Source organism: Rhododendron vialii, chromosome 11a (genome assembly GCF_030253575.1).
Source record: "Rhododendron vialii isolate Sample 1 chromosome 11a, ASM3025357v1".
NCBI classification, from domain to species: Eukaryota; Viridiplantae; Streptophyta; class Magnoliopsida; order Ericales; family Ericaceae; genus Rhododendron; species Rhododendron vialii.
Genome location: NC_080567.1, coordinates 39,294,945 through 39,308,025, shown reverse-complemented (window position 1 = coordinate 39,308,025; position 13,081 = coordinate 39,294,945). Strand labels below are relative to the sequence as shown.

General features: G+C 40.5%; 2 protein-coding genes and 1 pseudogene across 3 annotated transcripts; 1 reads left to right on the top strand and 2 right to left on the bottom strand.

Moving 5' to 3' along the window:
* The first annotated feature begins 644 nt into the window (after positions 1-644).
* LOC131307839 (uncharacterized) lies at positions 645-5,584 on the top strand. 2 transcript variants are annotated; one of them, XM_058334552.1, is made up of 4 exons: positions 645-1,645; positions 2,384-2,521; positions 4,150-4,389; positions 5,099-5,584. In XM_058334552.1, exons 1-4 carry the CDS (start codon positions 710-712, stop codon positions 5,210-5,212), a joined length of 1,428 nt encoding a protein of 475 aa, XP_058190535.1. In that variant the 5' UTR covers positions 645-709; the 3' UTR covers positions 5,213-5,584. The 2 variants fall into 2 exon arrangements, with proteins under 2 accessions (XP_058190535.1, XP_058190534.1); XM_058334551.1 differs by having other exon boundaries at positions 659-1,645; positions 4,141-4,389.
* Positions 5,585-5,742: 158 nt separating this feature from the next.
* On the bottom strand, positions 5,743-8,323 carry LOC131307833 (pentatricopeptide repeat-containing protein At2g03880, mitochondrial). The gene has a single exon (XM_058334542.1). The coding sequence runs from the start codon at positions 8,184-8,186 to the stop codon at positions 6,084-6,086; it is 2,103 nt and encodes a 700-aa protein (XP_058190525.1). The 5' UTR covers positions 8,187-8,323; the 3' UTR covers positions 5,743-6,083.
* Positions 8,324-11,850: 3,527 nt separating this feature from the next.
* Positions 11,851-13,081, bottom strand: part of LOC131307841 (CMP-sialic acid transporter 4-like) — a 29,184-nt pseudogene continuing 27,953 nt past the window's right edge.

Here is a 13,081-nt window from a genome sequence, read left to right as displayed (position 1 = left end):
GTTTGAGCATTTTTAAACAAATCAGAAGTAAATCTTACTAATTCTTCTTTATTACAATTCTATGGCAGTGTAATAAATAAACCACACATGGAAGGGTATTTCATTTCTATCAGTGCTCTAGAATGTTTGTAAAAAAAATTGAACACTCTCTTAAATCAAAGACTTTGGGTTGATAAAAAATCCCTAAAATTTTCGTAATTAACGAACCAATTGGAACGAATGTGGTAAAAAATAGTCAATCAACTAGTATAATGCTCCATTTCAGAACACATTTTTAAAAAATAAATACTTATTTTACATTTTTAAATTAAAAAATAATGTAAATAAAAAATAATTTTTTGATTTCTTTTACACCGTATAAAATGTCTCGATAAGATCTATCAAACAAGATCCATATTAGTAGAAAAATTATTTGCGTAAACACATTCACTTTGTTTGGTTTAGATTTTAGAAAGTTATTTTTGAGAGTTGGAGTGGTAATGAGTGGAGAGAGATAGAGAGAAAGATTTATTGAAAACTGTGCCGAGAGTTGAGAGTTACTCTCAAAAAGTCCATCCAAGCAAAGTGATTATTTTTTAACTTAAAATTGCTTTCTTAAAAAATAAGTACTTATATTGCGTTCCGGAACGGAGCCTAAGTAAGCCAAACGGGGTAGTGTGACTCATACAGTCAAGTCTTCACTTTCAGTTCCACAGACAGACGAAACCCCATGGCGGTGGAGATAAGCAGCAGCAGCAAGGGGACCTCTTCCACTTCCACTTCCACTTCCACAGACAGACTCGGTTTCCTCAATTTTTACTTCTGCTGCTTCCTCTCCCTAATTTCGTCGTCGTCCTCCTCCTCCTCCTTGGTTGTGGCCGCGTCGCCGTCGCCGTCCCAACAGCTGATCATATCAAGATTTCAACAATACCTGCAAATCAACACGGCCCATCCCAACCCTAATTATCAGGAAGCAGCCGATTTCATTCTCTCTCAGGCCAAATCCCTCTCTCTCGAATCCCAGAGCCTAGATTTCGTCGATGGAAAACCCCTCGTCCTCCTCAAATGGCCTGGTAAGAACCCCCATCTCCCTTCCATCCTTCTCAATTCCCACACTGACGTTGTTCCCGCTGAGCATCACAAGTGGTCCCACCCTCCTTTCGACGCTCATCTCAACGACCACGACGGCCGTATCTACGCCAGGGGATCGCAGGACATGAAGTGCGTGGGATTACAGTACCTGGAGGCTATCCGCAAATTGAAGAACTCCGGCTTCGAGCCCACCCGCACTGTCTACTTGTCCTTTGTCCCCGACGAGGAAATCGGCGGCCACGATGGTGCTGAGAAGTTGGCAGATTCCGATATTTTTAACAAGATGAATGTAGGCATAGTGCTGGATGAAGGTCTGGCCTCTCCAAACCAGAATTACAGGGTGTTCTATGGGGAGAGATGCCCTTGGTGGCTGGTCATAAAGGCTTCTGGTGCTCCTGGGCATGGCTCTAAGCTTTATGACAACTCTGCTTTGGAGAATCTGTTGAAGAGCATCGAGATCATTAGGAGGTTTCGCGCTGCTCAATTTGATCTGGTTAAGGCTGGCCTCAAGGCTGAAGGAGAGGTTGTTTCTGTTAATACAGTCTTTCTAAAAGCTGGCACCCCTTCTCCCTCTGTAAACCTCTCTCTCTCTCTCTCAATTCTGTTAATTGCTTTGATTCATATCTACTCTTATCTATAACACCTTGCTTCCTGAATTTTCAAAATCGTATGCAATTCGGAACAACATGCCCTCTTCTGCGCTGCTATGTGGTCTATTAACATGTCTGATGATGTCTTGGCTACATTATTAGTAGTTGCATTGCCTTGCCTGGTGATATTCTAGCCTTGTTTTTTCGTGTTGAATATTGTTGCTGTCATTTACTTAGAAGTTTAGAGATTCAGTCCAGTTAATTGCTTGTTCGCTTATGAGTATCTGTCATCTCAACTGAGAAGTGAGATCTGTTGTCTGTAATGGAAGACGTCTATTGTGCAATTATTATAGTTTCATTAAGTCTATGGTCACCGCACAAGTCTGCCACACGCCTACGTGGGCCCACTCCGGACCCCACAAAAATACAAAATAATATCCATAAATTTAAAAATATTTATTTATGGGGCCTTGTAAAAAATCAGCTCAATTGGTATATCGGTAGGTATGTGATAAAATCGTGTTTTATATGATGAAAGGGATACTTCACTCATGTTGTAAAATTGTGCAAAAAGTATATAAATTTAAGGACAACACTTATCAATAAAACAATAGAAGGACAACATTAGAGTCCGTGTAACGTGGAAATTGGAGTCATTGCAGTGATGGATGTGTTTTTGGTAATATGAAATGACCCACAAAAACTCTTTTTCTCCCCATCAGGGTTTCGTCATGAATCTGCAGCCATCTGAAGCGGAAGCAGGTTTTGACATTCGAGTACCACCAACCGCTGATCCAGCATCCCTGGAGAGACGAATTGCTGAAGAATGGGCACCAGTTTCACGTAATATGACTTTTGAGGTAGCTATATCATTCTCTTATTTTCGAAACCAAGTTTGCCGTAGGAGAATCCTAAATATTCTGCCTTTTCACTGGGAATTCTTTTCTGGTATATCCTTGTTTTATCTTCCGTCGGACTACGATTTTGGCGCTGCACAGAAAAGCAAGCTATATTGAATAACTTATTTTGAGCCCTGATTAGTGGTGAGAAGGAAATAGTTTGTTTTGTTTATGAACTTGCCTCGAGACCCCTACGGCCCTACCCCTTATTAGGCCGAGCCTCAACCAGCAAACGGAGAAGCCATGCCAATCTAAGCAGAGCATTTAGAAGCCCACTCTTTCTTTCTTTACGTTAGACTTTGTTCTTCAAGGAGACTTGTATAGCAATTTTAGGATTCGGACATACCTAGTTGATGGTGCAAGCGCAAATAGCTGGGGTAGCAGTGGAAAATACAGGAGCAGAACCATTGATTGGACATAGACGCCAATCGGTCAGTTGCCAGAGTGGTACTTTTTACACGGAACCAGTGGAAGCAGCAGCTGAAGCATAAATGTATCAGGTGTCAGATCGAGATGGAACACATGAGATTTTAGATGTTTCTTTCCTTTTGCATTTGTGTTTTAGCGTAAATTTAGAGAATCAAAATGAGAAGATATGAGCCATTAAGAAGAAATTAGTGTCTTACCAAAAAGAAAAAGCTGAAACTCTTTGATCTCTGGACTTTCATATGTTTCTCAGGCCGTCAAAACGCTATTATTCTCAGTGTTTGGTCCTAACTATTTGTGCAACTCCAACAGGTGGGTTAAGGGTTGGGGAGGGTTTCAAAAGCATTCATCTCGGACATGGAAGGTGTCTGATATTCAGTGCTAGAAAGGAAATCTTTTGTTACGGTTAAAATATTGAAACCATGTTTAAGTAGTGCAAGATTGATTGTTGAGTCATTAGTGTGGCAAGGTTGAATAGACAGGGAAACGGGAAAACATTCGTTTTGCAGTATACTTCCTTATTTGCTTGGGAAAAATGGTGTCCAAAAAGTTCCATGAAGCATTCCATCCATGGTATTGGAGTTCTATACATAGTCATATAGTAGCTCAATGACCAGAAATGCTTGCGGGGGAATGTCCATCCGCATGTGTCACGGCTTCGGAAACATATCCCATCCCACTTTCAAGTATCAAGTGTCCGACACAGAACTCATGTGTTTAGAAGACTTCATGTAACATAATTTTCTTCTACTACTCAAATTCAATGCGCCCCCTAAGCTTGACGCTTCCTACCTGACCTAAAAGAGAATAGAATGAGGGTACTTGTGCTTTTTCATTTTTGGGTACCGTTGTGTCAGGGTGTTCTAAGTGGCTGAAAAAGGCTTGTGATCCAGAAAAGGATGCATATAAGGTACTTTGTTTGTCCCTCGGCTGTTAAAACTATTGCTGCGCCGGAGTCTCCATTCTGGTTCATTTACTGGTAGTCTGGTAAGGGCGTATGAATCATATTTAAGAGATCCCATTTACTTCAATCTTTTAAATTCTGGTTTTCAGAGTTATTGACGTGTAAATGGATATGCACCCTAAAGATTTCATGAATTTTCAAGGCATTGAGTTGATTTTTACAATTCCACGTCCTCTAATATAATTTGAAGCTTGGGCAGTTTAAGCAGAAGGCTTCTGTTTATGACAAATTTGGGAAGCCAATCCTCTCAGCTACCGACAGTTCTAATCCATGGTGGGCACTGTTAGAAGGAGCCGTCAAGAAAGCCAATGGAAAGATAGGAAAGCCTGAGATATTTCCTGCTGCCACAGATGCTCGCTATTTCCGAGAACGAGGCTTGCCGGCGATTGGTTTTTCGCCAATGGCAAACACTCCAATTCTGCTTCATGATCACAATGAGGTGATCATCTTATCCTATGTTTTTGTTAGTAGTTTCGTCGACTGTGTTCATTTGCTTGTGCCTTTGAATATTTATATGCATCCATATGCACAACTGCAAGGCCAAAGGTTCATTGGTCTCGTGTGTTTACTATAATGCCTGCTAGTTTAGTTATGTACTTAAGTGTAGGATTGGCCTGAGCGGATCTAGTCAACATCCATTTTGCACTTTCCCTTCGTATAGTATTCCCTTGCGATTAACAAGATTGCACGCCTTTTCTGAGACTTTGTCTTTTTGGAAAAGATATTAAGTCACAACTCACAAGTCAAATTGGAATGCAATAAGACATTTGTACGCATTTTCTCCATCTTCCTTCAAACAATCTGAAATCCCTAATGGCCCTAGCCACATCCTAACCCTAACCAAGAAATAAAAGAAGAGCAAGAGCAGCTGCTATCGCCCTCCTCCCTTCTCCCCCGTCACTCCCTATCCACACCCAGCCACCACACCAACCTCTCGTCCCTCCCTATATGCTACCGCTGGTTGGAAACTTGTCATAGTTTAAATCCTTTCCAATCACAACCAACGTTACAGCTTCCCTTGCCAAAGTAGATTAGTTGGAAAGGTGAATAACTAAGATCTGATTTTTTTAATGTAAAACAAAGTGTTAACTTGCTTCTCACCCCATGCAACCTAAATGTCGGAGATTTGTATTTTCTTTCTTTTGCAGTTTCTGAGCAAGGATGAGTACCTGAAAGGAATTGATATATATGAGTCAATAATTAGCGCTTATGCATCTTACATTGGAGATATGAAAGATGGAGCTTCTAGAGAAGAGTTGTGAAAACATGGCATGCCTCTCCCATCCATGAAACAAAATTCTTGGCATCAGCTTCTGCCAATTCTACCAGACATGGAAGCCAGGAATTGCATGTTTGACCGACTCATAAACTTCAGGAGCTATGGGTTTGCCGATTGCCACAGCCCCATTGGGGTGATTTGTCATGTATAAGTGGCAACCATGTACAATAAACTTAATTTTTATTAGTCTTTGGATATTGCTTTGCATTTTGCAGTGCCCTTAGACCTGATACAATCACTCCTCGTATCTTACTCCATGGAAAAATGAGTTGTGCTTTGTAGATATGATACGGGCTGTGTAACATTGCTCTTCGCTTTGTTGCTTAATAAATTGTTGACTACTGTTTTGATATGAGTCTGTGACTATGCAGAGTATTAGGTGTTCTCTTTGATACTCAACAATGGTCAGTGGCTGAGGTGAAGGCCATTGATGGATTTGAAGTATTATCTGATAGACCAAAACAGCAAGTTGGATATTGTATTAGTCAGTAAACAAGAACAGATTATCAGGGATTTGCTTTAATAATTTGAGAGAGTGGCTGAAAGTAGCAATTGAATACACATACGGCCATTGATTTATTTGAGTATAGCTCATTGTTCTTGTTCACATTATCAAAGAATAGTTCGCAAGGAGCCTATCAGAAAAAGCCTTCAAGAAACTGACCAGCTTCTCTTTGGGTGATCAATACTAGATCCTTGCTATTTTAACACTAACAGGGTAGATGATTATGGTTCTGATGATTATAGATACATGATTGTATAGTTGGGTTGAGAGTGATCATATTGGTCAAATTCATGCATAGCAGATTTGATCAGCAAAGGCCTGGAATGCTCAGCCTCATTCTGCTAGACTGCTACCAATAATCCCCACAGGAGCAAACTCCATTACTGAAATGATGATAACGGATTGGATCCCTAATAACAATGTTCCGGTGCTCAATATTCGCTACGAGTTTGGCAAAAACATGACAGTCGCCGCAGATCCTGAGGTTTTTTCTTATCCTAATCGTTCTTTCCCTTTGCAAACTCATCATACCGAAAACAATTGCTAGTTTCTCACTGTGATATGAGAGCGAGTCTTCCTTCTGTTCCCCTTCAACATCTTGCAAGACGAAATCTGTCTGTGGAGCATAACCCAGTTCCTTTAATTTCCAAATCAACTGGTTCAGCTCCGTGCTAATCGCTTTGATTTGAGGGTGTGAGTCATCACCTATTATGAAAGCATGGATCTGTTTATCTACTTCAATCCAGCTGCAACCTGGTTCCTTCCTCACTCCTCGGTCCCTCATGGTCGTCCTCAGTACTGCAACATCTTCCCACCTTTGAGAGTTTGCATAAATATTGGACAAAAGTATGTATGTTCCTGCATTGTTAGGCTCGAGGTTTAGAATCTTCTTGGCAGAATATATAGCGAGATCCGTATCACGGTGTACCCTACAAGCACCAAGTAAAGCTCTCCACGTCACGGCATCCGGTTCATATCCCATTTGATTGATAAGCTTAACTGCTTCGTCAAGCTTCCCAGCCCTACCAAGGAGATCAACCATACAGCCGTAGTGCTCTCTTCCAGGATCAATCCCAAAACATGTCTTCATCGATCGAAAGTAGTATTGCCCGTCCTCTACAAGCCCTGCATGGCTGCAGGCAAACAGAACCCCAACGATTGTAATATAGTTCGGTTTGGTCCCTGAAGCTTTCATCAATTCAAACAGTTCCAGCGCTCCGCGACTGAAACCATTTTGTGCTAAACCTGTGATCATGGTGCTCCAAGAGATGACATCCTTATTTACCATCCGAGTAAAAGTAGAGTTGGCATCTTCCAAACTGCCACACTTGCAATACATATCAAGAAGAGCGTTGTTAAGGATAAGATCTTGTTTGAACTTGATTACATGTACATGGGCTTGTCTCCCCAGTTCCAAAAGAGCTAAACCAGTGCAGGCTCGCAATACACTAGTTAGCGTGGCTTGATCAGCCCAAAAACCTGCTTGTTTCATCCTCTTGAAAAGATTCAAAGCCTCATGACCGTCGGTGTTCTGCGCGAAACTCCCGATAATTGAGTTCCAAACAATCGCATCGCCAGTTACCATCTCATAAAAAATGTGACAGGCATTATGGGATTCGCCCCATTTAGAGTAAATATCAATAAGAGCACTCCGGACGAAGACATCAGAGTCTAACCCAGTCTTGATAATACAAGAGTGGAGCTGTCTTAGGTTGGGTAACCCGTGGCAAGCTCTCAAAACAGAAGAGTAAGTGAACATGTTAGGCCTGACGCCGTCTCTAAGCATTAGAATCAAGAATTCCAAGGCCTTGTCATTGAGCATGGCGTTAGTATAGGCAGCTATCATGGTTGTCCAGGAGACAACATTTTTGTCGGTCATTTGATCAAACAGCGCTTGTGCTTCATCGAGGAGATTGAATTTGAGGTACATGTTGAGGAGGATGTTAACCAAGAACGTTTTGGGTTGGTGACCTCGTGAGAAAAGGTGCTTGTGGACGAGCCTGGCTTGATGGACGGCACTGCGAGACAAACAACACTTGAGGAGCTCGGAATAAGTGACGGAATCGGCCCATAAGTTGTGGTTTTGCATGGAATCCAGGGCATTCATGGCCCTGGCGAGGTCTCTTTGATAGCAGAACTTGGTGAACTCCTCAATTATTATTTTGACTCGTGCTAGAGGAGAGGAATTTGATGTCGCATTACTACGGTACTCATCTGTCGGACTACTGAGCATATTGCAAGAATCGGCAGTGGCGCCCGTGGAGGTGGCAGTGAGAGAGTAGGGACGGGAACGTAGCAGCAGTGGTTGTGGTTGTCGAGGAGGAGGAGGAGAAGGAGAAGAAGTAGTATGAGGTAGAAGTGGCAGCAGTTTGAATGAGGATGACGATGAAGAGGATGGGATTGGGAGGAGGATGCGTTTCAACCGGGGAGGAAGAAGAGAAGGGGCTTTCATTTCATTTGGCACTGACAGTACTGGATTTTGGCGTGCCAGAGAATATCTTATCTAACTAATTAACTTGAAGAAGAAGATGTCGCACTTTGGACCTCCTCCTCCGTTCATATACCGGCGACTGCGAGAGAGAGCACCATTCCGTTCTTATTTAAATTGTCGGTTTGGTTATATAAATGGAGGATAAAATTATTACATATATTATGCTTATTAATGAATATTTATTTATAACGAGCAATTCAAATCGTTACTCGGTATTACACCACCGTATCAAGAATATAACTGATACCATATGTATTCAGAACCTTGGTTGTGTAGGAAAAACAGTGCGGAAAAACAATAATCGAATTTACTATTTTCTGGAATTAACAATTTGAACAGAATTTACGTGAAACGAATTATAGGATATAAAACATAAACATAAACGGTAAGTAAGGAACAAGAAATTACAAACCGAGACCCGTGTTACTCCACGGTGTCTTTAAGACAAATTCGCCGCCTCATCAGTGCTAGAGGTTGTGTCGGTGTTTGTTTCCTAAGGTTGACTCGGTTACTACTCAGCCGCCGAAGCAACGCCGTAGACTGTCCGTCGAACCAACCTGCATCTATACTCTCTCTCTCTCAAAAAGAAGAAGAAGAAGCAGAAGAGCTTGTGTTGTTTTTTTGGTTTTTTTATCCGAGAAGAGCTTGTGTTGTTGGTGTTGAAACAAAGGAGCAGGACTCCTTTATGTAGATTCAGGAGGAGCCAATTCAATCAATACAGAATTCAATAGGGGAAGCCTTTGAATTTATTACAGAATTCAATACGGAATATTCAATATGGGAAATTGAATTTGGAGTATTCAATTCTAGAGAAAAACCTGATTCAGCTAACTCCACAATTAGCCGCACATAACTAATCCCATAACTGGACCATCCATACATGAACTATTCAGACCCAATAAAGCACAATCAATTTCACACCAACCTAGACCAGATCATAGATCTCGAACCACGCGTCGCATGCCCACGAATCCTGAGTCTTGGTCGCGGCCCAGGTCAAGTTTAAGTATTCGGTGACAGCGCGCACGCGCGTCTCTTGGCTTCTTCAATTCTCATTCACACTTAAAATGGAATTTGTTCATATTTAGGCGCACCAAATATTCAAACAAATCTACAATTTTTCCAACAGGTTGTGCCACTTCCCCACCTGCAGATACATACATACTCTCTTTTGTTATGTTTGCAGCCTTACATCGTGGATTTGCAAAAAATTTGAGAAAAAAGGAAAAAAGAAAACAACATATTAGTCTAAAATCCAAATGAAACAACCTCATATGAACTTTAGTTCAACCTAAGTTTCTGTGATGTGTAGAGTCTATTAATAAAAGGGAAATTTAGAGACCGGCCCTGTTTTTTAGGCTTGGACTTCAAATAGTCCTACCAAAAATATTTCTTCTTTATTTCAGTCTTTTTTTTTTTTTTTACTTTTTATGTATTTTTACTATTTTGTCCTTTTTTTTTTTTACTTTTTGTGTACATGTTCATTTTTAGTAAAATTTATATTTTTAGAATCAATTCCTGGCCCATATTATTTCGGACAAAAATACCCTGTGAACCGACAATTCTCATAGCCAATCCTATGAGAATTCTCCGTTCTCATGGACAATAGTTCTCATAGGAAAATAAACAGTTCTCATATAAAATATACATTTTCTATAGAAAATACACAATTCTTATAGATAATATACAGTTCTCATAGAAAATATACAATTCTTATAAAAAAATACACAGTTCTCATAGAAAAATACCATTGTCTATAAGAACTGGCGATGTAAACTAGAAAATACACACTTTCACCACATACTAAAATACACAATTCTCATAGAAAAATTTACAGTTCTCATTGAAAATACACAATTCTCTCTTAGAAAAATACACAGGTCTCATAGAAAATACACATTTCAAAAAAAAAATCACAGTTCTCATAGTTCTCATAGACAGTTCTCATAGACAATACACAGTTCTCATAGAAAAATACACAGTTATCATGAACAATCCACACGAACAAAAATTTAAAAAAAAAAAAAAACGTATGAATTAGATTGTTAAGCTCTGTGCGTCTTTACTCTACCTACGAACAGAGCACAAAGAAGATCTCAATTTGTATTCATTTCTGATTGCCCGTGATGATTTTCGGTCCTCGGATCGCTCTTTGTCTTAATAAAATCATTCATTCTTCCGTGAAAAAAAAAAAAAAAAAAAAAGAATAAAAACTCACCACTGAAGGCGCCATGTCCAATTTTTGTTAAATCTGCAAATTTCGCAGCTCCGGCCATACGGAGAAATATAAACGTATGACATCGATCACCACCGCTGCATCAATCAATCACCCCTGCCGTCGATCGGCCGAAGCCCATCATCTTGAGCACTCCACTGCCCATCATCACCACCCCCTTTTCTATCCGATTGATTATCAGGAACCAATTCGAAGATACCACTTTTCGTAGCAATCAATCCAGTCATTCATACCTCTTCATTTGCTTCAAAGATTTCATATTCCGTTTCAAGGAATGGCGGCGTGCAAGCGAACGGTTCAATTGGGTGCGTAATCCTGAGGATGAAGAGCACAATGAGGAAAGTCGCAAAGATAGGGTCGTTGCAGAGCAGCAGCTAGATATGTTTTCAGATTACCTTCTCGATTCGCCGTCAAAGAACGCGAATTCTCGTCGGAGAGGAGACGGCGGCAACTCTGCCGAAATCGTTGACTTATCCGACGGCCGCAAAAACGCGAATTCTAGTTGGAGAGGAGACGGCGGCCGTGGTAGGCGCTGCTCCATCGGTGGAGGGAGAGCGAGAGAGAGGTGTTGGTGACAGTGGTTGAGAGAGAGAGAGAGAGAGAGAGAGAGAGAGAGGAGTGGTTTCAGTTTTACATTTGCTGTGGAGGGGAACATGGGGCAAAAAAGTCCTGAAGTAAGGTAACCGAGCCATCTAGCTTCGGTAGAAAATATTTAGGATTGAGACCAAATCAAATCCAAAAAGGGGACTGGAAGGGGGATTGGGTTTTAATTTTTTATTAATAAAAATATTGTAGAGTTTAGAGTTCGTGAAAAAACAAAATTTTCTTTAATGTGACAAGGACTTTGTTTGGCTAACACAAAAAATTGTCTTTTTTCATTTAAATTGTCTTCAATGAGACAAGAGCCTTGTTTGGCTAACACAAAATGTCTTTTTTCATGTTTTTCAATCTTGTTGCACTTTCATAGGGTACTCTAGAGTTTTGGGCACTTTCATATATAGAATACCCTAAAGTTTTAGGCACTTTCAACGCTGGTTAACCTAGGTCAACAACGGTCAATGCTGGTCAACCTTGGGAGGGTTTTTTTTGTAAATCATGGACAGAATGTCCTTTAGACTTTTCAGAAAAATATTTGTCCTTATTATAACAAAAACTCTTATAATATGTCCTCCTACTTAATTTGCCCAAATGGGGAAGAAAAAAATTTCACCGTGTAAGACAGGGCGGGAAGAGTTCATCAGTTCTTGTTGTTGGTCCTCCTAAGTAGGAAAGGAATTGCAGCTTGCAAGCTATGAAGCAATCTTAAAAATGCGCAGAATTGAAAGCTTCTTGCTTGTAAAGTGAGACATGGCACGCATTGCCAATAATATATGAAGTGAGACCAACACAATGATAATTGACATCTCAACTCAACATTATAGGAAGGAAAACTGCACAAGGTCTTATACATACAAGTAGTAACATAACTACGTATGACTTTTCAATATTGGATAGTCAATGCTACAAAAAGAATGTTATCCAGTATGAGCACCTATTACAGAAAAATCAGGCACATCCTACACTGCTGATTTGAACTGGTGAACACAAGATAATCAGTACGAAAAGCGCAACAGATAAAATATTAGCTCCTCCATTGACCACACAATTTGGCCGAGAACCAAAGCAAGTCATTACTATCTTTGCATCGTCCCGATGGAGTGTAGATATATCGAAACAGACACAACGCTGGTTCACAGTAAAAAAAAGATAGTTAGTCCCAGACTATACATCTGACATGGCAGTTGCAGGCCACAAGGGTACAAATGAACAAGCATCAAACTTCATGCCAGAAATCCACTGAACCAACTAAGCAAAACGCATGGACATAAATCTAGCACTACTTACGTGGTGCCAAGGAAAAAGGGGAGCGAGAGATGAAACCCAAATAGAAACACAGAAACAACAGCAGTCAGCTTGCCACTGAAGTAGAATACACCTGTAAGATTCAGTGGAGCTACATAAGAGTACCATAGTTATAGAACACATAAGGTGTGCCAAAACAATGAATCCCTTGTATTTGAAGATCTGAAACATGGATGACCTGAGAGTTCAGATTGAGCAGACAAACACTGTAAGATTTAATTCATTGCTACAAGAACCTACACTAGTCTGAACATAAAGCAGGAAACAGCAACCGATGCAACATGGGTATGCAAGTATGTTCTCATCTGTAAGAATAACCAAGGACTTTATTACAGACGTCTTGGGTTCCAATCTCAAGGGATGGACAACTGTTTAATTCTACTTCTCGGTTCTCACTCTCCCTTTAGGTTGCTACCCTCAAGGCTTAGGTGCAGTAATTACCTAGTATATGTAGGGAGGGGAAGACATATACACGAGGGATTAGTCGGGCCGAAGCCCTGGACACCCTTACCCTTCTTAGCTTAAAAAAAGACATATATGTCGCGCTATACAGCTATGCTAGTTAATTTTTTCTGTGTAACATGAATCCCACTCTACCACTTGTTTTAGCATATGAAAACATGGATAACTATTGGACAAAATCTTCCACTTGTTTTCCACATGCTACGACACTGATAAAATTGGTTTTGAGGTGCTCTAGCTATCAACAAAGTCCACA

Coding starts and splice junctions, on each gene's coding strand:
- LOC131307839 (XM_058334551.1), top strand. CDS start 710: ATGGCGGTGGAGATAAGCAGCAGCAGCAAGGGGACCTCTTCCACTTCC. Junction 1,646..2,383: donor CTGGCACCCCTTCTCCCTCT/GTAAACCTCTCT, acceptor TCTCCCCATCAG/GGTTTCGTCATGAATCTGCA. Junction 4,390..5,098: donor TGCTTCATGATCACAATGAG/GTGATCATCTTA, acceptor TTTCTTTTGCAG/TTTCTGAGCAAGGATGAGTA.
- LOC131307833 (XM_058334542.1), bottom strand. CDS start 8,186: ATGAAAGCCCCTTCTCTTCTTCCTCCCCGGTTGAAACGCATCCTCCTC.